The 26800-nt window shown below is 44.0% G+C and overlaps 1 protein-coding gene across 3 annotated transcripts in view; it reads left to right on the forward strand.

Moving 5' to 3' along the window:
- HEMK1 (HemK methyltransferase family member 1) overlaps positions 1 to 18883 on the forward strand; it is a 78549-nt gene extending 59666 nt beyond the window's left edge. For all 3 annotated transcript variants that reach the window (XM_029599535.1, XM_029599536.1, XM_029599537.1), the window contains 2 exons: positions 15024 to 15137; positions 17856 to 18883. In XM_029599535.1, the coding sequence (XP_029455395.1) occupies positions 15024 to 15137; positions 17856 to 17886 (145 nt within the window). In that variant the 3' untranslated portion in view covers positions 17887 to 18883. The remainder of the gene's footprint in view (positions 1 to 15023; positions 15138 to 17855) is intronic.
- Positions 18884 to 26800: the final 7917 nt, after the last annotated feature.

The following is a 26800-nucleotide window of genomic DNA, read 5'->3' on the forward strand; positions in this document are numbered from 1 at the left end:
AGTGAGCGTTTAATTATAAGTAGTTAGCCGGTGCATTCCGGGGGGGTTTCTGGGGAGGGGCTAAGATATCCGGCTGACTTAGCTGATTATCAGGTATATCCAGTTTAGGTTAGCTGACTAACTTTAGACCTGCTTCAGAGCAGCCTTGTGTGGCCGGATAACGTCACACATAACCCGCTATATTCAAAATAATACAGACAGTTAAATAGTGATCCAAAGGGGGGAAAAAAAAGATCTCAGGCCTTAACCAGACCTCCTCCTCCCATCCATGCAAGCTCCTGAGAGGGCCGAGCCTACTGCTCCCCCCTCAAATTGGCTGCATCTTAATTTAAAAAAAAAAAAAAGACAGGGTTGGTACCTCTTCTCCCTCCCGCACCCATGTTTTAAAAATTATCTTTCTCTCCAGGGCCCCTCCCACCTGCCTGTACCATAAACTTAAGTTTTGACGCAGCCTGGATCATGGCAACGTCTTACCATGATCCAGACCCAGCGCTTATGCCTTTGCATGGCTTAAGCAGCTACGATGCTTCATGTAACTGCCTAGCAAGGCAGAGGCAGAAGAAGTGGGCCTAGATAACTTGTCCTCTAAACAGCCTACTGAATATTGGCCTCCCCATAACTTATTCTTTGCTCCACTCCCCACTTCAGAAGCTTCCCAGGAGAACGGGTGTATTGTATTGGGAAAGCCTTATAAAAGAGCTACAGTAGGGCTTGCTGCTGTTTAAAAACCAGGCAACCATGGATGGAGAAGAGAAAGATGAGTCGGGGGGGGGGGCAGTATGAAGAGGGAGGAGAGTACAAAGGGGAGTGTAGGGAAGGAGGGGAGAGGAGTACAGGGGTCCATAAAGAAGGAATAGGAGAAGGACAGTGGGCATGAGGGAGGGAGAAGAGAGAGAGAGAGAGAGAGAGATGGGGGGAATGCTATAAGGGAGGGAGAGAAGAATGACAGAGGGAACAGGGGAGCTAAGAGAAAGGGAAGAAGAAAAGAGGAGAGGTAGAGAGAATAAATGGAGCACAGAAGGAGAGGAGAGAGTTAGAGGGTGCATGAATGTTGACAAAAGACTGGGGAGAACTAAGGGAAAGGGGGAAGTAGCAGCTGGGAAAGAGTAAGGGATAGGATAGCGAAACAGGAAAGGAAAAGTTGAGATGGGTGGAAGGAGCATTTCCTAGCATGTAGACAGTTGGGCTCAGGACCAGTGGGTTTATGCTCCCCTGCCAGCAGATGGAGATGGAGCAAGCTGATGTCACAGTACACATAACCCTGCAGTGACCCCAGCCTGCCAGTATTCTCCATCTCTGTAGAGTATGGAGGCAAAGAAGACACTTGAGGCAGCTTTCATCGCAGGCAGGAAGAGAAGGAGAAGGGGTGAGCCCTCACGAGGCTCTTCCTTTTATTGTACATTCATACAAAGGCAGATGATGTGTCATTACATGATTGGCTACTTTCCCATAGCAACAGACGAGTCCCTACACTATTGGCTTTGGCTCAGGGGGTGTGCACGGATCATTTCATTGGCTGCTGAAATCTATACCTCCTGACTTTGCCCTGCCTCTGACTAGGGAACACCCAGCCCCTCCCCCAGGAATTCAGGGCTAAGCACAAGCCAGAGAAATACATGATAGTCAGGTATCCTTTCCCAGGCAGAGACTTAAGCACAAGTGATGCTTTTATTCAGGCAAAGGTCAGGGAGAAGGGAAGTTAGTGTTTAACCCTGATGAAATGGCTTACTGGCAAGCGCATATTTCCCACATCTCACCCTTTCTGTTTTTGTTTAGGTAGCTCAAAAAAGCTTTAGACCCTTACTGAAATCTGTTATGTCTTGGTATGGGCTGGAAATAGGGAAAGGGGGATTATGGAGAGAAGAAAGCTGATTCGGCGTGGTGTGCCAGCCACCGATGAGCTTCTGAATCTCCATATCACCCAGAGCTGGTGCAGGTGGTGTGCCAACGCTGCAGGGCTCATGATTCCCTATTAGGCATCTTACAAGACATCTTTGTATCCGGGCTGAGAGCAAGGTTTCAATATGGATATGAGGGTTGGGTATGCACTGAATACAGCATCACAGGCAAACAATTAAGACAATTATGGTCATTATAATAGAAATCACCCCTTTGAGACCAGAAATAGCAGGGAGTCAGGACCATAGCCAGTCCCATGGAGAAGTTGGTATTCTGCCTGAAAATGGTGCATCAGCAACCATGGTTTCTATCTGCTCTATGGTATGTGTGAGGTTTGCTTTATAAACTGATATGTACATACAGCAATGAGATCCAATTAATGCACAAACACCACCCTTTAAGGCTAAAATGGTTTCTAAGGTATAGCTGTTCTGTAATGCTACTTCTCTAATCTGAGAGACTTCTGTTGTGAGTAGTTTTAATGCATGGACTGTCTGATTAAATATGGCAGTCGTCCAGTTAGCTAGGATGTGTAAGTCTCTGTAATTCATAGCTGTTCCCATTGGGGGAAACAGGCTTCTAGCTATCTGAGTTTCTGTATACTTTTCTATGGGATTATTTATCGCCTCCCTTTTGTTACGGAGCCTTGCTTTGGGTAAATTTTTGACTGCATAGTATGAGGGGAGGATGTAGCCTAAAGTGCATCTGTCTTTCCATCTTGGGGAAATGTACATATATGCTCTACGCCCATATAACATCCATATGTTTCCTAACAGATTAGTGGACATGTCATTGGTTATCATTTGGGCTATATAACTACAAAGGGTAAATCCTTCATCCCCTCTATACTTTCTGTACCTGCTTGGGTCTCCCACTGCACATCCTGAAATCTGCCAATTGCATACATATGTGGTATAATTATGCAAGTGTTCAGTGATTAATACAAATGTTTGGTTACAATATGGATATTTCCCACCTGAATCCTCTTCCCATCCCCTGTATCATAGTCCCAACAAAGAGCGGCAGTCTCTTGAATACAGCTACCAATGTGTAGTATGGTATTATTAACTGGAGAGTTAATGAAAACCTCTCTGTAAAGGATAATTAGTCCATACTGTAAGGTTAAATGGTACAGCATGCATCAGTCATTCTCCGCGGGCTTGGGTTGGCATGTGTGCGCAGATCCAACAGTCTGTTCGATTCAACAGGTGTGAAAAGTTCTGTCAGAGTCCTTGTTCTGAAATCGCCATAGCTGGAGAAATAAGGCAAAGGAGGAGGGTGCAGAACACAATTGTTAATGAGTTGGCATTCAGGCAAGAAAAAGCGGCTAATAAGTTCTCTGGAGTTTTCTCAAGGCCTTGCTGTTCTAAGAGTTGTGCAGATTGGTTGGATAGGGCCTTGATCTGTCCCCAGGTCATGTGGTGCTGCTTTTTGCAAGGAGTCCGATCTCTGTCCTTCTGAGGGCTGTGGAGGCTCAGGGAGAAGTTTGGGATCGGGTCCTGTAGACCTGGACACCTTTCCATGGCTTGATACCTGTGGAAGTAAGCAGAGAAACATATCCTCGTCCCTTTGATAAGGGGACGGGATCGTACCAGACATTAAATATTCTATACAAAACTGATGGCTGTGGGTGACTAACCCTAGTCCCATAATGATTACTCATGGCTGTGGTCTTATGTTTGATATGTTTGGATGATGTAAAGTGATTTAAAACAATACTTTGTTCTTGTTCAGCCAGTCCTTCTTAGGGGGAAGTCCAGGGGCAATTATCCCTCCTTTTTGTTTTTGTTTTCAAGAGCTCTTAAGGGTATGATTGGCTCTCTCCACAATGGCTTGCCCTGTGGTGTTGTAGGGGATGCCAAATAAGTATTTAATGTTCAATTATTGACAAAATTCATGCAAAGGAATGGCTGCAGAAAATAGAGCCATTATCAGTTTTCCGAACAGAGGGTAACCCCATTATCAAGAAAATTTTTATGCAGTGATCAATTTTCATTCAGTAAAATAGCAATAAATATAAATTAATCATTTAAAGGAAAAGTCATTTGCTGTAAGCTGAATCAAATGACAAGTATATTAGACATTACATTAAACATATGTTACACAAGACTGACACATATTCATATTCATTCTGCAAATATTCATTCATAGTCTTCTTGGCATCAAGACAGACAAAAGATAACACATAATTTGAGCTAAAAATCTTATCAAAAAGTTATCAAAAACAAAATTAGATCAAGGATCAAAAGTCAAAAGGCGTTAGAAAAATGTTAAAATAAACTGCAAAGTGTTCACCTTCACATCTCCTCATGGCAGGAAGGCTGTAAATCTGGAAAATATTAAAAACTGGCATACAGCAAAAAATTACTAAGGTAAGGATTAAAGTGAAATTCTTACTTTTTTAACCTTGAAGAAATCAATTCTATTATTCAATTTAATAAAATCAATTTGGATTTGCAAGAAAAGGCTTGGGAGGGATTGCTTTAGATGTAGCAACCTCTATCAGTAAAAATTTTAAGGTTCAGAATTAATTTTAAGGTTCAGAATTCTGTAAAAATTTGTGAAAAAGAAAATAAAACTGAAGTTTCCTTAATACAGAAGGTCTGTAGGCCTGAAAAATAAAAACTATTATACAACAGAATTATTAAAACAATAATATAATATAACTTGTAGAATAACATAGCGCCTCCTAGTGGAGACCCCATCATTACTTTATAGAATGCAACTATTGTTCCAGGTTGCAATCAATAATACTCTGAGCTTACTTTCAATGTGGAATATCAGAATAGAATTTCTTCTTATAATTATTAGAATAGGAAATTAAACACGCTGTTTGCTCTGCTCTGTCTGCTGCACGCTAAAGTGACTGTAACTACTATTAATCTGTCTGAGTTATAACATATATAAACTAGAGAGAGAAACTGCAGTACTAAGTCCAGTTTTTTTTCTTTTCAAAAGTTCTCCCTCCCTCCCCCATGAGTGGCAAGCAAGAGTTACAGTAAAGGGGGGGAGGAGCAGTGTTTCTCAAAAGAAAAGAACTGCACCCAAGGAGTTAATCCTTCAGTCAATAGGAACTTAAAGATAGCATTGTTTAACAATTGATAACATCGACCACAGACAATGGCTTGGCAAGGACTTGCTGATTCCTTGCAGACAGATACTATTTTTCTCCTATAGGGAAAATTGCAATAAGAATCTGTGCGCTGGCAATTCAAGCAATTGCTTTAAACTTAAATCTCAGAGAAATGGAGTCATTTTAAATGTGAGCCAAATAAACTTTGCAAAAGGGAAACTTTCACATGTAATTTACACAGAATATTATTCAAATTTCAGTACAGTTTTAACATAAGGCTGTGCATACACTTTGTGGGGGAAAATACTCTCAAAGTATGCAGATTTTCTGTAACTGAATTCAAAGACTAATAGAAACCATTTTTTCCAAATTTGTACTGTTTAAGAGAAACCATTTATTTATTTATTTATTTATTTATTTATTTATTTTTTCATAGTGATATTTTCTTTGCTTGTAACGCAGGAGTCTAATTAAATCCTTTTTTTCATATTGATATTTTCTTTGCTTGTAATGCAGGAGTGCAGCTGCTTGGCCCAAGGTCTTATACGCTGATTTCTTTGAAGACCTGGGGGCATAGCCACTGCTCATGGCATTCCGGGCTGCACTCAACTCTATTGCTGCCACACCCAGCTCTTTAATTCCTTTTGTAATAGGAGAGGCTTGAATCCCTTTCAATAATTCCTCTCTTGTGAGATTTCCATGTTCTAGATGAAATCCCATGCTGACCACGGCACATAAATTGTTACCGGGAGCAGTGGTTTGAGATGGTAATTTACCTGGACAAATTGATGATGCAGAGTCAATGACTGTCTCAGGCAATTGCAAATGAGGGTACAGGGAGTGGTTGGTGGGGGAAGGGGGTTGCAGGCAAGATGGAGGAAGGCTAGTTTTTCTGACCTCAGTGTTTTCTATTTCCTGGGGCCTTTTCTCTGAGGTGGACGCAGAGGAAGCCACAGGAGCCATGTGAGTGTGTGTCCCCAGATGTTCTATTTCATTTTCTGTCCCCCTTTGTTCATGGATCTTTTCTGTGATGGGGAAGGCTTGAAGTCCTTCCAACAATTCTTTTTCTGTAAGGTTTTCTTTCTGCTGAAGTTCAATGCTAATCACCCCACCTAGGCCAGGTTGTGGCTCTATTGTTCTCAAGGGTTGCTTTTCTAAAGAAGTGTGAATGGGCTTGGGTGTGGGTATGGAGAGCTGATACAAAGAATTTGCTGTCTCTGAGGAAGACTGAGCATAAGATGGGGGAAGGGTATTCTGATTGAGTCTGCCTGCTTCTAAAAGCACATGGTTTGAAACTGCTGTCTTTAAACTTTTTTTTTCTATGTGTTCGATGGCCTCTGTACATTTTTGCCAGATTAAGCTTTGCTTTATGGGAGCTCTGGGAGCCATATGAAGACAATTGCCGATTGAAATCCAGTCCTGGGTATTTAGAGTTCCAGCCTGTGAATACCAAGGGCAACGGCAAGCTATTTCACTTATTAATTTTTCTAAGTCCCCCAGGCTGACTTGCGCTATTTTTCTTCTGGTGATGAAATAATGATTATTGATTATTTTCTGCAGCTCCTTGGCATGTAGCCTCTGCTGTACAGTCAAATCATTGCCCATGCTCACGAGTGTGGGGAACAAACTTGCTGAGAAATACTTTAAAAATTACTAAGAAGTACTTTTTTTTAAATATATTACAATTGCAAATCTGTACCTTGGCTATGACCAGCCGAAATGAGCATGGAGTTTATCATCACTGTCGGGCTCACCAGATGTTGAATATGGAGGCAAAGAAGACACTTGAGACAGCTTTCATCGCAGGCAGGAAGAGAAGGAGAAGGGGTGAGCCCTCACGAGGCTCTTCCTTTTATTGTACATTCATACAAAGGCAGATGATGTATCATTACATGATTGGCTACTTTCCCATAGCAACAGACGAGTCCCTACACTATTGGTTTTGGCTCAGGGGGTGTGCACGGATCATTTCATTGGCTGCTGAAATCTATACCTCCTGACTTTGTCCTGCCTCTGACTAGGGAACACCCAGCCCCTCCCCCAGGAATTCAGGGCTAAGCACAAGCCAGAGAAATACATGATAGTCAGGTATCCTTTCCTAGGCAGAGACTTAAGCACAAGTGATGCTTTTATTCAGGCAAAGGTCAGGGAGAAGGGAAGTTAGTGTTTAACCCTGATGAAATGGCTTGCTGGCAAGCGCATATTTCCCACACATCTCCAGCAGATGGTGGACGTGCATCTCCCTATGGGGATTGCTTTGAACTTTTTGAAAAAGGAAATTTGAAATTCTAAAATCAGGAAAAGAAAGCCCCGCTCTCCTGCGGTGATACCTAAAGGTCCCTCCCCAAGTTGAGAATTCCTGAGGCGATTTCCGTGGTCCCTCAGAGTTGTGTCTTACTCCGGTAACTGGGTTTCCCAATGTGGATGTAGCTTCCTGTTCAGCTGAAAGGCAGTGGGTGCGGGAGGCCAAGTGCGGCAGTGACGGAAGATGCCCCCCCCACACACACACACACACAAACACACACACACACACACTGCCAGAGACCATCTCTGTACTCAGCCTGTAAGTACTGAGCTCAGGTAAGGTTAAAAAAAAAAAGGAGAAAGTTTTACCTGAATCAGAGACAGTTAGAGGGGTTTCAGAAGTTCCTCCATTCTTGTTCCCACTCCCAATGGGGTTGGGGAACTGGGCAGCCTGGCGGGTCTATTTATTTATTTATTTATTTATTTATTTAAAATTTTATATACTGCATATCAAGAATACGACTCCCAGTGGGCTAAGTCCCGCACTTAGGTTTTTTTCTTGCGTGCCGCGTGGTAGGCCATGGCAGCCATTTTCGTGCGCTCTTGTGCGTGTTCTGCTGCCCTCTATAGGCTGTTGGTGTGTGCAGTGTGTCAACTCTGCGCGTGCATTGTGCACTTGGTTTTTGGGCGCGCATTTTACGCGCACAAACTTTTTTATGCACTTAACTTGGCACACAGGTTGTGAGTGCACATTGCAATGCTTTATTCTAGGCATGTATTTTGTGGGTGCATTTCTTTTTTGGGCACAAGCCATTCCTATGTACATTTACCACAGCGATGGCACAGGTAAGCAAGAAGCCTAAGCATTTTCCTATTTGTGTTGCCTGTTATATTAGGGCTTCGCAGCCTGACCTGGCATCTAACCTGTGTCAGCGCTGCTCAGACGTTCAGGGAGAGTTGTTTTCCTCAGATTGCTAAGCCTGGCTCTTCCCATTCTGATGATGGGTTGGTCATGATGTTGACTGGGGGGATGCCAGATCTTGGTTCTCACTTGACTGGCTCCTCTGCTGGCGAGGGCAGTTCTGTGGGACCAGCTCAGTTCCTTCTGGGCTTGGTCTGGACCTGGCTGCTTTTTTCTTGGGTGGAATTTTTTCAAGGCTTACAAGCCTTTCTTCAGGTATGGTCCTCTGCTTCCCCCATTTTTGTCCAGTCAGACGCTCAGCCGGTGGCTCCTCCCTCTTCCAGTCCTATGCTTAAGCACCGGGTCTCGCCCTGACTCTCTGCAGGTGTTCCCAACAGGAATCTGGATGGCTCTGATGATGAGGTTGACCCCAATTCCCTGGAAGATGGGGAAATTCCTCCAGGGCTGGAACTGTATGTAACCTTGTTGTGGTTCTTTAATAGAGATGAACTGCTGGCCCTGATTTCCCAGACCTTTAAACAGCTGGGTGTTCCTGGTTCGGATGCTATGTCAGAGCCGAGGTAAAATCCTATTTTGGTTTCCTTACATAAAGCCACTTGTTTTTTCCTGATGCTGGATGCCATCCAGGAATTGATTGATCTGGAATGGGATGCCCCAGAGGCAAATTTTAAAGGGGGCCAGACATTGGAAGGCCTGTGCCCTCTGGATCCAACTGTGAGAGAGTGTTTGCATTTTCCCAAAGTGGATGCTCTGGTATGTGGCGTGTCTAAGCGGACGACTATCCCCGTAGAGGGAGGAGCGGCCTTGAAGGATGTACATGATAGAAGGATTGAGGCTATTCTTAAGCAAGCATTTGAGGCAGTGGAGATGAATTTACAGATTGCTGCCTGTTGCACTTTGGTGGTGAGGACTTGTCTGCTTCTCTCTCAGGAGGTTGATGAGTCTATAGGGGACTCCAGAGTGGTTATGGAGCCCTCTGCCGTTTTTTTTTAGCAGTCACAGGCTGTGATTTGGTCCGGACCTCGGCCAGAGGAGAGGCTTTGGTGATAGCGGCCAAGCATTAACTCTGGTTGAGAAATTGGTCAACTGATACAGCTTCCAAAGCCAATCTTACCAAGATGCCCTTTAAAGACTCGCTCTTGTTCGGGAACGAGTTGGAGAAACTGGCCAGTAAGTGGAGTGAGTCTCCAGTGCCTCAGTTGCCGGAGGATAAGAAACAGTTACAGCACCCCTTTGGTATGGGGGGTTGTTTCTGGGGTTCTAGGCATTTTCGTCCCTACAGAGGGACGACCTTTCAGCAGACTCTGCCTTTTGGTATATCTCACCTTTTGACCTCGGCAGCCCAAGAGAGGAGCGGACTCTGGTAGTGGACCTCCCCAAGCATCCCAATGAAGGTTTGCTGACCCATCTTCTGGAACAGGAAATAGGGGAATATCTCTCTCTCTTTTATCATAGGTGGGTTGAGATCACGTCAGACCAGAGGGTATGCACTGGAATTTTGCATTTCGGAACGTGTTCATGGTGTTTCCTTGTCACGCCCCACCAAAGAAGCAGGCTGTGGAGTTCATACTTCAAAGGCTCCTCAGACTGAGGTCTATGGTTCTAGTGCCCACATCTCAAGAAAGTATGGTGTGATATTCCATTTATTTTGTTGTGCCCAAGAAGGAGGCCCTTGCGAAAAGAAGGAATCCTGGTCCACCTGTATTTGGACAACTGGCTGATTCGAGCCAAGTCTCAGGAAGAGAGCCACCTGGTGACACACAAGGTGATCTCCTTATTGCAGGAGCTCAGATGGGTGGTAAATCTGACCAAGAGCAATCTTCAACAGGACAGGACAGAGTTTTCCTATTGGAAGTTCGGATCCAGAGATTGATATCTCAAGTGCATCAATTGATGAACACCATATGCCTGACAGTGTGGTCTTACCTGCAGGTACTCGGTTTGATGGCAGCTACACTGGAAGTGGTGCCGTGGGCAAGGGTGCATATGCGTCCTCTCCAGCTCTCTCTGCTATTTCGTTGGAACCCACAATTGCAGGATTACACGGTTCGGCTCCACTTGCTGATGGAAATCTGCTCCCACCTCCAGTGGTGGCTGTAGGAGGATCATCTGAGAAAGGGAGTTCCCTTGTCCTCTCTGGCCTGGTTGGTACTCACGACAGATGCGAGCCTCCATGGTTAGGGGGCTCACTCTAGAGTTAATGGTCCAGGCCGCTGGAATGCCAAAGAGTCCTGCTGAAATATCAATCTCCTGGAGACCCAGGCGGTATGACTGGCATGCAGTTCAGCCACAGGCTGCAGAATCAAGCGGTTCACGAGAGTTTGGACATCACGACAATGGTGGCCTATATCAATCGCCAGGGAGGAACCAAGAGCCAGCAAGTGTTGCAGAAAATAGACCAGCTGATGGAATGGGCGGAAAGTCACCTGCAGATGTTCTTGGTCTCTCACATAGCAGGTAAAGAAAACGTAAGAGCAGACTTGCTCAGCAGGGAGAGTCTGGACCCAGGAGAGTGGGTGTTGTCAGCCGAGGCATTTCAGCTGATTGTGGATCACTGGGGTCTTCCGTTCCTAGACCTATTGGCGACTTCTCTAAATGCGAAGGTTCCTCACTTCTACAGTCGCAGGAGAGATCCGTGGTTCCTGGGAATAGATTCTCTCATACAGGTCTGGCTGGAAGACAGATTGCTTTATGCCTATCCTCCGTGGCCCTTGCTAGGCAGTATAATTTGCAAGATCGAAGGCCACAGGGGGCTAATACTCCTCATGGCACCAGACTGGCCCAGGCGACTGTGATATCAGGTTTGCGACGACTCATGGTGAAGGCCCCCCCTTCGTCTTCCACCGCACATGGATCTGCTTCAGCAGAGACCGGTTCTTCATGAGGATCTGACTCAATTTATCTTATGGTTTGGCCCTTGAAAGGGCTCGCCTGTTAAAGCATAGTTATTCTCTGCAGTGATTGCCACTTTACTCCGCGTTTGCAAATTCTCCACTTCTTTGGCATATGTGTGGGTTTGGAGAGTTTTTGAGGCCTGGTGTGAGAAGCGGGGTGTTCTTCCTCGTTCAGTTAATATCCCTCTCATTCTGGATTTTTTGCAGGATGGAATGTATAAAGGCTTCGCCCTTAATTCCTTAAAGGTGCAGATTGTGGCTCTTGCCTGTTTAGGAGGCCTGGTGAATGGTGTCTCATTGTCATCTCATCCTGATGTGGCCCATTTTTTGAAGGGAGAGAAGCACCTTAGGCTTCCCTTGAGATTACCAGTTCCATTGTGGAGTCTTAATTTGGTGCTGGACTTTTTGATGGGCCCTACGTTCTGACCACTGCATAGCCTTTCCTTATGGTTGTTGACTTTGAAGACTGTATTCCTGATGGCTATATATTCTGTGCATCGGATTTCTGAGCTGCAGGCATTATCTTGCCAGGAGCCGTTCCTTTGGGTGGCTTCGATGGCATTACAGCTGTGAGCTGTTCCATCCTTCTTGCCCAAGTTAGTCTTGTACTTTCATTTGAATCAGTCCATCTCCTTGCCATCTCTGGATAAGGTCAGGGATGCGGAGGAGTTTCGCCTTTTGAGCTCCTTGGATGTAAGCATCTTGTCATGCAGTATCTACGTCTCTGAGTCTTTTCGAAAGATGGATCACCTGTTTGTTCTCCATGGCGGGAGTAAGCAGAGCGCTCTGGCTTCACAGGCTACCATAGCTTGTTTCATTAAGGAGGTGGTCACAGCCACATATGTGGATGCTGGAAAGCAGTTGCTTACTCAGGTTAGGGCTCATTCCACTAGGGCTCAGGCATTGTCATGGGTGGAGGTTAATCTGCTGTCTCCCGTCTATATCTGCCAAGCTGTGACGTGGTCCTCCTTTCTCACTTTTTCCAGGTTTTATCATCTGGATGTGCAGGCCCGGGAGGATGCAGTCTTTGCACATGCAGTGTTGACTGATTGTGGGCAGACTCCCACCCTGTTGGGGAGTAGCTTTGGTACATCCCACTGGTCCTGAGTCCATCTGTCTACACGCTTAGGAAATGGAGAAATTACTTACCTGATAATTTCATTTTCCTTAGTATAGACAGATGGACTCGGCTTCCTGCCCTCCACTGCCACATGAATGTGTCAATAGTCCAAAGGATTATTGGTAGGTGTTCATCCAGTCCCTAGCTTGGTGTACCTAGAATCTTATGTGAGTTCAATGATTATTGTTGGTTGAATACAGTTCTGGTTATCTGTTTTTAATCAAGTTTTTTGCTAGTATCTCCACAGGTTGCTTTCGAAGAGAATACTGGCAGGCTGGAGTCACTGCAGGGTTATATATACTGTGACGTCAGCTTGCTCTGTCTCCATCTTCTGGCAGGGGAGCATAAACCCACTGGTCCTGAGTCCATCTGTCTACACTAAGGAAAACAAAATTATCAGGTAAGTAATTTCTCCAATAAGACAGGAGATATAAGAGTTAGAAATGTAAAACAGAAATGTGAGTGCTTATAAATGGAAAAAAGAGAGAAAGGAGAGAGAAAGAGAGAAGTGACAGGTAGGAGAAAATGTCTGCTGGAGGGAAAGGGAGAGGAAGGGCTGGGAAAAGTCATAGAAAGAAAAGTAAAATGGAAAGAAGAAAAAGGAAAGGATTCAGGAGAAGCCAGAAGAGGAAGGAAGAGAGGACAGTGTTGGGAATAAAGGCAAAGAAACATTTTTTTTATTTTCAGTTATAAGGATCTGATTATGTGACTTGGAAGCTGTAAAGTATTTTATGCATATTTGGTAAATTTCTGCCATCTGAATGAGCATTATAGTATTTCTTCTCAGGGCTAGCATGACCCAAGTGGCAAGTTTCAAGGATGACAAAACTGTCATCTCCTGTTCCTTCCCTAGCTCCTCGCTCCTGCCGTGGCAGCTCCCTAGCTCCTGCCGTGGCAGCTCCCTAGCTCTTCGCTGCCAGCCATACTGGGTTATTTATTTATTTATTATTTTTATATACTGACATTCATCTGAGATATCACATCGGTTTACATTCAGGTACTGTAGGAATTTCCCTATCCCCAGAGGGTTTACAATCTAAGTTTTGTACCTGAGGCAATGGAGGGTAAAGTGACTTGCCCAAGGTCACAAGGAGCGACAGCAGGATTCAAACCCTGGTCTCCTGGTTTGTAGACCACTGCTCTAACCACTAGGCTATTCCTAGTCCATCAAGCCCAGCATCCTGTTTCCAACAATGGCCAATCCAAGTCACAAGTACTTGGCAAGTACCCAGACATTAAATAGATCGCATCTCACTTCCATGCTAGTCAATCGTGGATTAGGCTATGGGCATCAGCCATATTCACCTTCTCTGTAATGATGCAGCCCTACCTTCTCTCCCCTCAGACACACTTTCAAAGTAGGAGCAAGAGGCAGGGCCACATGGAAGCTCACAGGCCCTGTGTCCAGGCATCTGGCAAATGCCCAGAGCTCATTTGAGGAGCTGCACAGATGGGTTAGCAGGATGGAGTGTGCCAGTAGCAGTGGAGACCTGCCAAGAGGCATCAGCAATGGGAAAGGGGGGAAGATGAGTAGCAGTAGCAGTGAGGGGTGGGGATATCATCAACAACACTGTTGGGGGTGGAGGAAAAGAGAGGAGGATGCCAAATTTTGAAGTCACAAGGCAGCCAGAGACCTTGCATTGGCCCTAGCTATGCCAGAACCACTTCTCCCAAAGTAAGGAATACTCTGCCAGAGCTGCCACCAAAGGCGAGGGAGAGAGAGGCATTCTGTTCAGGAGGTGGAGATTGATGTGAATGCTGGACAGAGGGGGAACAAAGAAATAAGAGTGCTGGGGACCTGGGCTGGGAGGCTCAGAAAGGGGGATATTATGGCTGCGGGGCTGGTGGAGGAGGGGAGGGGGCTGGAAGATGCTGGCCAGGGGGAGAGGGAGACGCACTAGGAGGAAGAGAGAGTGGAGGATGTTGGTCAAAGCCACCACTGAAGGAGGGGGTATGAGGTGGGGAAGGGGATGCAATGCTGAAGGTTCCCCTAGGGTGCCTAATACCTTTGCACCAGACCTGCCATGAGATTTCCTGTGTCTCAGAGGTTGCTCTGTGCCAGTGAGTCCCTGGAAATTTCCAGGGTCCCTGTCAGGTTATTGGGACTGCCTGGCAGTAAACTATTCCATAAAAAGGCTTCCACAGCTGTTTTATTTTGATACTACTATAAGGGGAAAAACACATATGTCCTGGCTTACTCATGCAGGTTTATGTACCAGTTATAGATCCCTTCTCCTCAGGGACAACACCGGAGTTTGGCTTAATTGGTAACCTAAGCATATTCAAAAGCCAAATTCAGCTTTCAGTCCAGTCTGAGTCGGGTTAAACAAGGTACAGATACACTTTCTATAATACCACAAAGTTCACGGATCTTCTCCAGATCCTCACAACTCAGTCCTTAGCCCTCAAATTATCGGGAATGCTTCTTGTTCCCAGCCAGTCCCCTTATACATCCCCGAGGACCAATTTGGGGCAGAGTTGCAGGTCTGGGCTTGGGAATGTAAGCAAAGTCCTTTTTGTGTGGTTCAGCCTTTGTTCAAGGGAGACACGCCATAATTCAGGGGCAGAACTCAAACCCCCCCTCCCCCCCCCAAGCATGGCTGATCCTGGTTCAGATCTGGCCAGAGCTCCTTTGTACCCTTACAGTCTCTGAGGCTGCCCCATGCCAGCAGGTCCCTGGTGATTTCTTCTCTCCCTGAGAGTGTTCCATGCCATCGAGGTCTCAGATCCAGCATATAATTCTTCGGGGGCTATCCATTGTGACTGTTCTTGCTTGTGTCCTGGGTTATTCCACTCAGGTTAGTCCGTGGAAATCTCAGAGTTGATGAGTTCTTGTTTTGTTTTGTTTTGTTTTTGTCTTCTTCCTGTTAGGGATATTTTCCTTGAGGTGGATCCAAGACACCCAGAGATGGTTCGGGAGTGGCTTCAGATCCATCCTGACCTGCACCTTAGTCTCTTTGCCATTCACAAAGACTTTTGCGGCAAGTATGTCACCTTTTAAATACCCTGTCTCTTCCTTTCACCGTTCCTTGTCCATTCATTATATGATCATTCACTATTCACGACTTCTAAGAGTCGGGACCCCCAATGTATTTCGGTTCTCACCTATAACAGCCCCAGCTGTTTAATTCCAGAGTCACTCGAATCTTGCTTTGATTTGTGACATTGACAAATGAGTACTTGTAACCAGATAAATCCCATTGATGACCCACGGTCAGGTCATCAAAGATGATAAAAATCAGTATGGAAATGATGAGCTACGTGGCTGGCCATTAGCAGGGGTAAGCCTGGCATCTCTTCAAATGTCCAATTTTGAATATGGGTCTCACATGCCATTTAAAAAAAAACATGTACTTGATTTCAATAATATTTGTGACTAAATACCATCTTTAAATCAACGTTAAAGCAAAACCATTGAACAAATACAAAATGATCCAAAAATGGCAATTTGCAAAAAAAACAAACCACTTTCAGCTTAAGAAGGAAATGAGCATATGAACTATTAAGAAGATAAACAACCTAAAGAAAGACCAACTAAAATCAAACCTATGGCCAGGAGCCCCTCAGGAACAAGAAAAAGGAAACTCCACATTAACAAAGGATGCCTGTTTCTCTAAAACATGCAACTGAATCCAGACCTACATGTTTTAGAGAAAAAGGGCCATTATCTAAACAAACCAAACCCAAGGAAAAGCTGCACCGAGGCCAGTGGCACCTTTTATAGACTAATCGATTTATTGAGGCGTGAGCTTCCCAGGACAGGAGTCTACCTGGTCAGAAACCTGAAGTGCATTGTGTCCTCTGTGTACATTTATCCTTAACCTCCCAAGCCACTGCCGTTTTCTCCATCATCTAGCCACCTACTCTACCACATTTCCTGCATCTGACCAAGTGGGCTCTTGTCCTCCAAAGCTTATGACTTAATAAATCTGTTAATCTATAAGGTGTCACTGGCCTCTGTGCTGTTTTGGGTACCGCAGTAACATGGCTTCCCTGCTGAACTGTGATTCAGTGCCGGCATTCTTACCCAGCTGCTGCTCTCATAATAAAGCCGATTCCTTTTTTCTTTAGCCTTTCCAAAAGAAATGTATTTATTTAACAACATTTTTAACCTCCTTATTCTTCCAAAAAGAATCGCCCGAGGTGATGTACATAATAAAATATCACACCTAACAATACAAATGAGAGCACAAAACTTAGTATACCCAAAACAAGAAGCATCCACCAGAATGAAGACTAACGTACAATATCATAGCAGAATGGAAACGGTCAGGTTTTTATCTTCCTCCAAAAGATCAAGGAGTTAGAGTCCAATTTGTTGCCAAGGGAGAGTTTGTTCCAAAGTGCAGGTGCTGCAACTGAGAACATCCAGGCAGCACTCTATTTCTTAATAACCTTAAAAATATACCCAGTTAAGATAAGCACTGTGAGCAGAATGCAACAGCCTTGGGGGCACATACCAGTGTGACTGCTCTCCAGATATGAAGAACTTATATACCATGTAGCAGTTAAAACGTCAGTGTCAACATCTTAAACCATATCCTACATCCCACAGGCAGGTGGTATAGACGGCACAGCAGGCCCCCCTTCTACAGCTACATTCTGAACTTCCTGGAGCCTACACAGCAGCTTCCCAGCTAGACCAATAAGGAGACCACTGTAGTAGTTCAGGTGTGATATTACTAAGGACTGCACTATCAACTGAAAAGATCTTCTGTCTAATAAAGGCCCTAGACACCATACCAAGCAAAGTTTTAAACATGCCAGTTGACCCATCTGGATAATTTGTCCCTCTAAAGATATCTGTTAGCCTCATACCCAAAGATTTGACATCTAACATGGAGTAAAATTGCTAGAGGTCAAATAAAACTTCACCTATCCAAAGGACCTCCATTTTATCCCCATTCATGACAAACCACCAGTTGTCTGCAAGTCCATCAGCTTTAACCTGAATGAAAGATATATAAGGTGTGCAGAGAGAACAGCTCTACATCATCTTCAAAAATGAAACCTGAAAGACCCAAGTCCTGAATCAACTTCCCAAACGCTTGTATAAAGTTGTTAAATAGTTTGTAACCCTTGGGAAACCCCAAACCTCACAGGAAAGGAATCTGAAAGTGTCCGATTCACACGGACAGACATTCGCCATATAGCTAAAAACAGAAGTAAGCCATTTCAAGGCTAATCATTCTATCCACAAAGACTGAAAACGTCTAAGTAGAATAATGTGATCTTCTAAATCAGAAATTACTGATCTGTCCGATAAAATCACAAAAGCAGAGCAACCTGCAACCATCACCCACAGAAGCTCATCTTGCACTGGCAGGATAAAAATTTCTGTGCTGTGACCTATTTGAAAGAAATCCTGCTTGTGAAGCATCTAGGCTATTGGTTCATCTGAATAGGACAGTTTAACTTTCACGGCTCTTTCAACAGGCTTAGCCAGAGGGAGATGGTTGCCACATAGCAAATCCAGCAACTGCGTAATTCACACTGGGAATGTAAACAATTGTACAGCGCGCTTTAAATTATTGTTACAAAACAGTGTCCTTGTTTGCATATTCTTTTTAATGGGGTCCTGTGTTTAATTCGTAAGGAATTCTTCTTGACTTCTGCACATAGAGCATCACGATGTGACCAATCATTTTTCAATATAGAAGCAAAGTGTGTGTATACTGAGGTAGTGTGTCCTGCTCTCTACAGACCACGATTTCTGCATCTTCGGAAGGGGTAAGCAGCAGAGATGGAGCTTTCTGGCTTCAAGCTGACAGCGTGGGACATATGCAGAAGGATACCAGTTGACATAGGTGGGGGGGGGGGTTGTACTCTGTACCTGGACACTGATCACAGGTTCCACATGATTCAGACCAACAGGTTCAGCAAATCCTGGTGTTCCACTGCATGAAGGGACTTGCAGTTATAAGAACAGCAGGACTAAAAATCTGTACATTCAAGGGGCAAAGCCAGGGCTGGATCACTCTTTCAGGGTTAACTGGCAGCTCTAGTACTAATTTGCGCACCTGTTCCCTGACATCAGGATATCAGCAACCAAAGTCTAAATCTCCTTCAGTACTGTCAGTCCCACCAGGGAATCTGTGCACAACAACTGGGCTATTAATTACTCTGTAGAATGTTGAGAAATGAAGCCCTGATCTCTCTGTAAGTTGAACTCTCTTAGTCTTTGGGGACAACATCCTATACTAAGTGGCATAGCCTAGCGCCACTAGCTGGAATGAGGACAGGGGAACAACCAGAGCCACTTAAGAACTGCAAAATTAATAAAACTGCACATAAGTTCCAAGTTTTGCTGCAACTTTGACTTTTATGATTTATTGCATTTTTCTTTTTTTTGGTCTGTTTGTCGTTCGCTCTCATGTCCTCTCTGGCATCTCGTAGGACTTGAGCAGCATTGGTCTAGGCTCCAGTCTGTCTCTTGAAATATGTCAGCAGGTAGGGGGAGACAGAATGGAGATTACCCAGTCCTAAAGCAAACAAATTCCAGAGAAGTTGTCTCTCCTTCTCCTGATTTCTCTTCCCCACTGGACTGCATTTTCATGTCGTTTGCAATAAGCAGATGTGATGATTTTCCCAGTGATTTTGGAGCAGTTTGAAAAAAAACAGATGAAGTGAGAACATTTTGAAAATTCACTTTGGAAGCACATCTTGATGATTTAATATGCAACCGTATTGAGTTATTGTGTATGACTATAATAAAGTTTTTAAGAAATGTGTTTGCTTAGCTTGTGCTGCCTTTTTCTCCTGTGTATATGTTTTGTGAATGTCCCAACAGGCCCTTGCGGACTGCAGACGTGAAACCTGCAGAGCAAGAAGTGCAAATAAGGTGACGGTCATGCCATCACAATATCCCTAGGTGGCGCTGTGACCCAAGCACTACAAGCACCTCATTGATGAGACCTGTGGTTTTCCAATGCAGCCACTGCGGATGAAGGAGTTAACTGAGTATTTTAGGCACTGTAAGGCTACCAAGAATGTTATAAGAACTCCTAGAGTAAACTCGGTACAGACCCTGCATGATAAAACTAGACTTTGAATAGTTACCTGTTTGTGAGACATTTGATGTTGCTCCTTTAATTTAGTTAAATGCTTTAAGTACTGTGGCTTATACATAAACAGAGAAGATGCTAGCAGAAAAGAGGCACCTGGCCCACCAAATCAGTCTATTTTCCCCTGCCTGCTTTGTTGCTGCATGTCTTCTCCCTCCCTCTTCCTTTCACTAAATTCCCTTTGCATCTGTCCCTTGCATGAATTCTGTCATTTTTTTGTGGCTGTTAGAAGCTTTGCTGGCAGTCTGTTCCAAGTGTCCACCCGCACCTCCAGTTAAAAAAGTATTTTCTTATATTCTTTGTGAGCCTCCGCCCCTTCAGCTTCATAGGACAACCCCTTGGTTCTTGAGTTTTTCATTCTATGAAAAATACTTTCTTATGGTACCTTAATGAGACATGCTCAATATTTGCATCCTATCTGCCCTTTCTTGTAGAAAGTGCATCTTTAGCTTATTCATTATGTCTGTGATTGGCTTATAGCACAAGCCTTTGAATTACCTTTACCTTGTCAGTGTTCTTTCGTAAATATGTTCTTCAGAACTGCACCCAGAGTCACCCATAAAATGTACAATGCCTTTTAAAAGTCTTCAACCCATGTACATTTTTCACATTCTGCTGTCTAAAAACTACAAAATGCATTAAAGTAGAAGTTTGGTTCACTGAGCTACACAACATTCTCTACAATTTCACGATGTAAGAATAATTCCAGAAATATTTGTATTTAACAACATTTTTTAATTACTTTTGGAGTAGAGTAGCAGCCTAATGGTTTGAGCAGTGGGCTGGAAACTAGGGTTCAAATCCCGCTTTTGGTCCTTGTGACTTTGGGCAAGTCACTTTACTCTCCATTGCCTCAGGTACAAAATTAGATTGTAAGCCATCTACGGATAGAGAGAAATATCTACAGTGCCTGAATATAATCTGCTTTGAAGTGCTGAAAAGTGGAATATAAAACTCAAAAAAATAAAAATTAGGAATCACCTTAAGTGATGTACAATAAAATAACATTCAAAAAAATAATTAAAAACAAAAAGTCCTGATTGTATAAGTCTTCATACCCTTTGTCACAGCAAACCCAAATTAGCTCCAGCAGTAGGACGTGTCAGATGAATTTAATGAATTTCTTTGACTGGGCAACTTCAGAGTTGGATCAGAGAAGAGTGTTGGATTTCAGTAAGAGTTTTTGACATGGTTCCACATAGGCGACTTATAAATAAACAGTGCTCTTAATATGAGCCCTAAAGTGACTGACTGGGTTAGAAACTGGTTGAGTGGGAGACAACAAGAGGTAGTAGTAAATAGAGTTTACTCTGGGGGGTGTGATTAGACATGTACCAAAGGAAACTGTCATTGGACTGGGTCTAACATTTTTGTAAATGATACTGTGGAAGAACCATGGGAAAGGTTTGTCTTTCTGCAGATGATACAAAAAAATATGCAACAGGAAGAAACCGAGGAAAACATGAGGAAGGATCTAGTGAGGCATGAGGCATGGTCTAGAGTCTGGCAGTTAAGATTTAATTCTAAAAAAACACAGAGCCATGCATTTAGGCTGCAAAAAGCCAAGGAAGCCGTACAGTATAGGGAGTGAAATACTTCTAAACACAAAACAAGAGAAGGATCTAGGGGGTGATTGGACACCTTAAGTTCATCAGATACAAAAAGATGGATAATGTGACAGCAGAAGCCAGAAAGATGCTTGGGTGCATATAAAGAGGAATGGATCCAAAAAGCAACAAGGTAGGCGATCCAGTAGAGCCATAAGGAAGTAACAAAGTGGTGGATGCCACAAGAAGTCTCTCTCAAATTTTTATTGATGGAGACGTAAAATATCATATGCAAGTGCCCGACTCTGGCCGAGTTTCGCCACCAACGGTGGCTGCCTCAGGGGCTACAAACAAACATGTAAAAAGATTTATAACATAAATATGTATAAAAAATACTAAAAACTCATAAAATGCATATAAATGAGAATGCATATAAATAATTGAAGTGACAAGAAAGTATAAAATGTGCCAGTCAGCACATTGGGATGATGGTCAAAGTGAATTCCAACGTGCACATATGTCTAAAAAATATCAAAAAAAAGGTCTCAACGAATTGCACCTCTATATGACTGCAGAGGTGCAATTCGTTGAGACCTTTTTTTGATATTTTTTAGACATATGTGCACGTTGGAATTCACTTTGACCATCATCCCAATGATTCTCTGATATATAAGGTATTACCTGACCAATTTTAAATTATGCGGATAGTCCTATCCAAATTGATGTTGCTGACTGGCACATTTTATACTTTCTTGTCACTTCAATTATTTATATGCATTCTCATTTATATGCATTTTATGAGGAGTTTTTAGTATTTATCTAATTCACATTTTATATTTGTATTGATTTTTATTATTTGTATTTTAATGATTTTATTTTTTTACACATATATATGTTTTTTATACATATTTATGTTATAAATCTTTTTACATGTTTGTTTGTAGCCCCTGAGGCAGCCACCGTTGGTGGCGAAACTCGGCCAGAGTCGGGCACTTGCATATGATATTTTACGTCTCCATCAATAAAAATTTGAGAAAGACTTCTTGTGGCATCCACCACTTTGTTACTTCCTATAAAGAGGAATGGACAGCAGAAAAAAAGGAGGTGATATCACCCCTTTATAAATCCCTGATGAGACCTCATTTGGAATATGCATACAATGCTGGAGACTGCAGCTTCAAAAGGATATAGGCTGGATGGAGTCAGTGGTCTTTGTATAAAGCAAATGGGGACAGACAATGATCTAAACATGTTTACCCTAGAGGAAAGGAAGGACGGCAACATTTAAATACCTCTAAGGTATCATTGTATAGGAGGCAGGCCTCAGCAGAATGGAGGCTCTAGAATGAGGGATCAAGAGATGAGAGTAAAAGAGGATAAACTCTGGACTAATCTAAAGAAATATTTCTTTACAGAGAGGGTGGTGGATGCATGGAACAGGGAGGTGATGGAGACAAGGACAGTATCTGAATTCAAGAAAACATGGGATGAGCACAGGGGATCTCTAAGGGAGTGGTAGGGATTGCAGAGCTAATTAGTTGTAGATGGCAGACTAGCTGGGTCATATGGTCTTTTTCTTCTTACTCTCTGCCAGAGATAGTAATAGCTTTCCCTACTCTTCCTGGTAATAATGGTTTATAGACTTTTCCTCCAGGAACATGTCCAGGCTTTTTAAACCCAGCTATGCAAGATGCTTGACCACATCCTCTGGCAACAGACTCCACAGTTTGATTGTAAGTTGAGCGAAAAAGTGCTTTCTAGTATTCGTTTTAAATCTGCTGGCTGTTAGTTTCATGGCAAATCCCCTTGTTTTAATAGTATTTGAAAAGGTAAATAACCACCCTTTATTTAGTTGTTCCACCTCACTCATCATTTTATAAACTTCTGTCATGTCCCCTCTCAGTTGTCTCTTTTCCAAGCTAAAGAACCCTAATCTGTTTAGCCTTTCTAAGGAAGCTTTTCCATTCTCTTTATCATTTTTTTACTTTTTCTCTGTTGCCAGAGGATGTGGTCAAGACAACTAACATACAGGCCGATACCGTTCAGTGCGCTATTTTTACCCCTTATACAGTAAAGGATAATAGTGTGTCAAACGTGCAGCCAACCCCCCCCCGAAACTAATAGCGCCCGCAACATGCAAATGCACATTGATGGGCCTATTAGTTATTCCCGCGAGATTCAGAAAGTAAAATGTGCAGGCAAGCCGCACATTTTACTTTCAGAAATTAACGCCTGCCAAAGGCTGGTGTTAATTTCGGCCGGCACCGGGGAAGTGTACAGAAAAGCAGTCGGAGGCCCCAAAACTAAAAAAAAATTAAAAATCGGCCTACGGGTCGGAAGATAGACCCTCAATTATGCAGGCATCCATTTTCCGAACCCATGGCTGTCAACGGGTTCGAGAACCGACGCCGGTAAAATTGAGCGTTGGCTGTCAAACCCGCTGACAGCTGCCGCTCCTGTCAAAAAGGAGGCGCTAGGGATGCGCTAGTGTCCCTAGCGCCTCTTTTTACCGCGGGCCCTCATTTGCATGTGGGCCGATACTAAATCGCGCGCACAGGAGAGTGGCCTGTGCACGAGACGGAAGAGCGGGCGCTCGCCGGCTCTCCCACACTTTTTTCTGTATTGGCCAGATAGTGGGGTTCAAAAGTGAATTAGACAAGTTCCTGAAGGAAAAGTCCATAAACTGTTCTTAGCCAAATAGACTTGGGAAAGCCAGTGCTTATCTCTGGGTATGAGATACAAGAAATAAATTCACTATTGGAATCCGCCAAGTACTTGTGACCCAGACCAGTCACTGTTGGAGACAGATTGCTGGTCTCAATGGCTGTTGGTCTGACATTGGTTCTTATGTTATTAAAATTTAAAAATTGTGGTTATCTTGAAACCTGACTACTTGTAGTATCACTATTTATTTTTATTTATTTATTTAACAGTTTTTCTATACCAACATTAAAATACACATCATATCGGTTTACATTATAATAGCAGGTGGAAAATACAATGAACAGGGGAGGGGAGTGGACAGAGAGCAAACAAGAGATTAGGAGGGCTCTAACAGGGAGCCTGAAGCAAGGTTGAACTAGAGGAGGAAGGTTCGGAAACCGCCATTATAGTTTAATGTGCTTCCCCAAAATGGGACCCTATACAGAGCTCCCTGATACTATGCCCATTTTATGTGCCACTTTTTGTCCATAAGGTTTCACATATTTTTACCAAACTGGCCAAAGCTATTGCAGTCACAGTCCTAAGGCTGATTGCCACCACTGAAAAACAGATCTGTAATCAAATTAAACTTCCCAGTTTTATAACTTCAAATGATGTTATATTCTCATTCTCAACACAAAAATAAATATTCTGTTGGAATATGAGGCTCTTATCACGTCTTTTAATGGAAGTATAAAGTGACCATCATATAATGTCTCTTTGCCCAAAATCGGCAGCCTGCACGTGCCGAGCCGCGCAGCCTGCCTGCGGTCCCTCCGAGGCCGCTCCGAAATCGGCTGGTCCGGAGGCCGTGGCCACGCCCCAGGAACACGCCCCAGGAACACCCCTGGGCTGAAACCACGCCCCATGGTGCCGCCCCCAAAACACAGCGTCACTCGCGACACGCCCCCAAAACGCCGCGTCACTCCCGGCATGCCCCCGACATGCCCCTCCATGCAAGCCCCGGGACTTACGCGCGACCCGGGGCTTGCACGCGCCGCCGAGCCTATGCAAAATAGGCTCGGCGCGCAGGGGGGGTTTGGGGTAGGTTTTCGGGGGGTACGCGCGTATCCCTTTGAAAATCTACCCCACAATGTGCACTTATCTCTAAGACTAGCAGTCTTTATTGGGCCTGAAGAAGACTGTCCTCAAACACTGCAGGGTTTCGGAGTGTGCAACTCCTTCTTCAGGGAGCTACAGGAGAGTGATGCTGCCTATGAGTAAGCAGCTCACCTGTAAGTGAAAGTTAATCAGGTATAGTCAGCTATGTGGACAAGAGGAATTGAAGCAAAGCAGCACGCAGCTCGGCAGATCGAGGATAACTCTCGAGACCAGCACGCATAGCTGACTATACCCGATTAACTTTCACTTACAGGCGAGCTACTCATACCAGAATAACCTTTATTCATAGGCAGTATCACTCTCCTGAAGGAGGAATTGCACACTCCCCAGTATCTTTTATCGCACACCCTCTAATCTGCTATGTCACACGCAGTATTCTACTGTATCCGCTCCTTATACATATTGTTATAAATTTCTAATGTGATTTTTACCCTGGTTCTATGTGAACCAATATGATATGACTTGTGTCATGAATGTCGGTATAGATAGATAGATATAAATAAATAAATAAATAAATAGATAGATAAATAAATATGATGGTCGCTTTATACTTCTATTGAAAGATGTGATAAGAGCCTCATATTCCAGCAGAATATTTATTTTTGTGTTGAGTTCTTGATTTCTGCTTGTTTGGGTCTCATTTATCTTCTCATTCTCTGCATAAACATATTCAGATATTTATACACAATAATTACATTACCACCCGGTGGCCTAAATTCCACTCTGGCAGGCCCCGCAATGCAGGAAAAGCCCAGTACCCCAGAACAGCCAATCAGGGCTTACGGCATAAAAAGGGAAAGCCAGCATGGAGCTGTGCGCCGGCTTGTGCTCACAGGTCCTGCAGGACCTCCACTCCTGCCTACAGGCACATCCTGTTACCAAGGAAACCTGTGCAAAGGGCAGGGCCTCTGCAGAGCCTGTGAGTGCATGCTGGCTCACAGTCCCCGCACTGAGGTATCTTGCTAATGCTGTCACCTCCACCATCCCCTGAGCCAGGCAAGTGAGGGGAGGACTTGAGATGGGAAGGAGGACCAGGGAAGATGGTGTGGGGGCCAGGGTAGAAGGGGGTCAGGAGAATAGGACAGAGAAAACCTAGGAAGGGGGCCATAGGCCCCTGAGGCTTCCCCAGACACTGGTATATCTTCAGAGGGGAGCTGCTCCCCCCAGTTCCTGGATCGTCAGAGGGGCACAAGCAAACACACACGCCGTGCCAGTCCAATCTCAGGCATATGCTATACCTAGGTTCATTTAACTTCTTACTTGTATTTTCTCTACCCCAATTTTCCCTTTTAAAGTAGGAAATCCAGATCTACTTGAAAGCACCCAGGCAGACAGATGCACGCACACTGACATATGTATCCCATACAGATATGCAGACTAACAAACACAAATACGTGCAAACAGAAATGCAAGTGTGCGCACTATTATACACAAACACACAGAGACAGGCACACTGATATACACAAATATACTTGGGCATGTATATGTATGTATAAATAAACCCAGGCATGCAGATGTATACCGAAACACAGACGTACTTTAAGATGGATGAATCCTTTTGCACTCAGAAACTCTTCAGGCATCCGCTCCTGTCAATCATAAGCCATGTCAGCCTGATGAGTATCATTTAAAGAAACTGACAGGCGTGGCCCAGGAAGTGTAAGACAGCTGTTTGGAGTCGGTGGATTCCAAGAATAATGTGGGCTGGTGCAGTAGATACTGGGCAGGTCTGCACTTTTTACCCACATCCCTCCAGCATCCAGATCTCGCTGCTCTTTGGCTGGTTTGTCTCCATACTGCCTCATAAGTCATAACAAGGCACTGTCTGTCACTAATTATTCTAAGTACTGCAGCAACTGAATCAGTCCAAGTCACATGTCCAGGTGGATAATTACTGTAGGTGCCAGGGGAGGGGGGATATCCTCAAGAGCCCAGGATAATGCACACCACTGATCCTGCCTTTTCACCTGCAAAAATCCAGCAGAGCTCACGTGATCAGTAATTTGAATGCTAAACCCAAAGAACAATTTTCCATCTCAGAAAGTCATCGCAGAATTTCTTGTAACTATCTGTTATTGCTTATTTTAGGTCTAAGAGGGGAGGAGCAACGGCGGTTGCTGGTCAGGCTTGGCGTTTATGGGCAGAGATGTGTCAGTGGGTCTCAATATTGGAATAAATGGGGATGAAGCAGGTCAGAATAGGGACAGTGTGT

This window comes from Rhinatrema bivittatum, chromosome 4, assembly GCF_901001135.1.
Source record: "Rhinatrema bivittatum chromosome 4, aRhiBiv1.1, whole genome shotgun sequence".
In the NCBI taxonomy this organism is placed as follows: Eukaryota; Metazoa; Chordata; class Amphibia; order Gymnophiona; family Rhinatrematidae; genus Rhinatrema; species Rhinatrema bivittatum.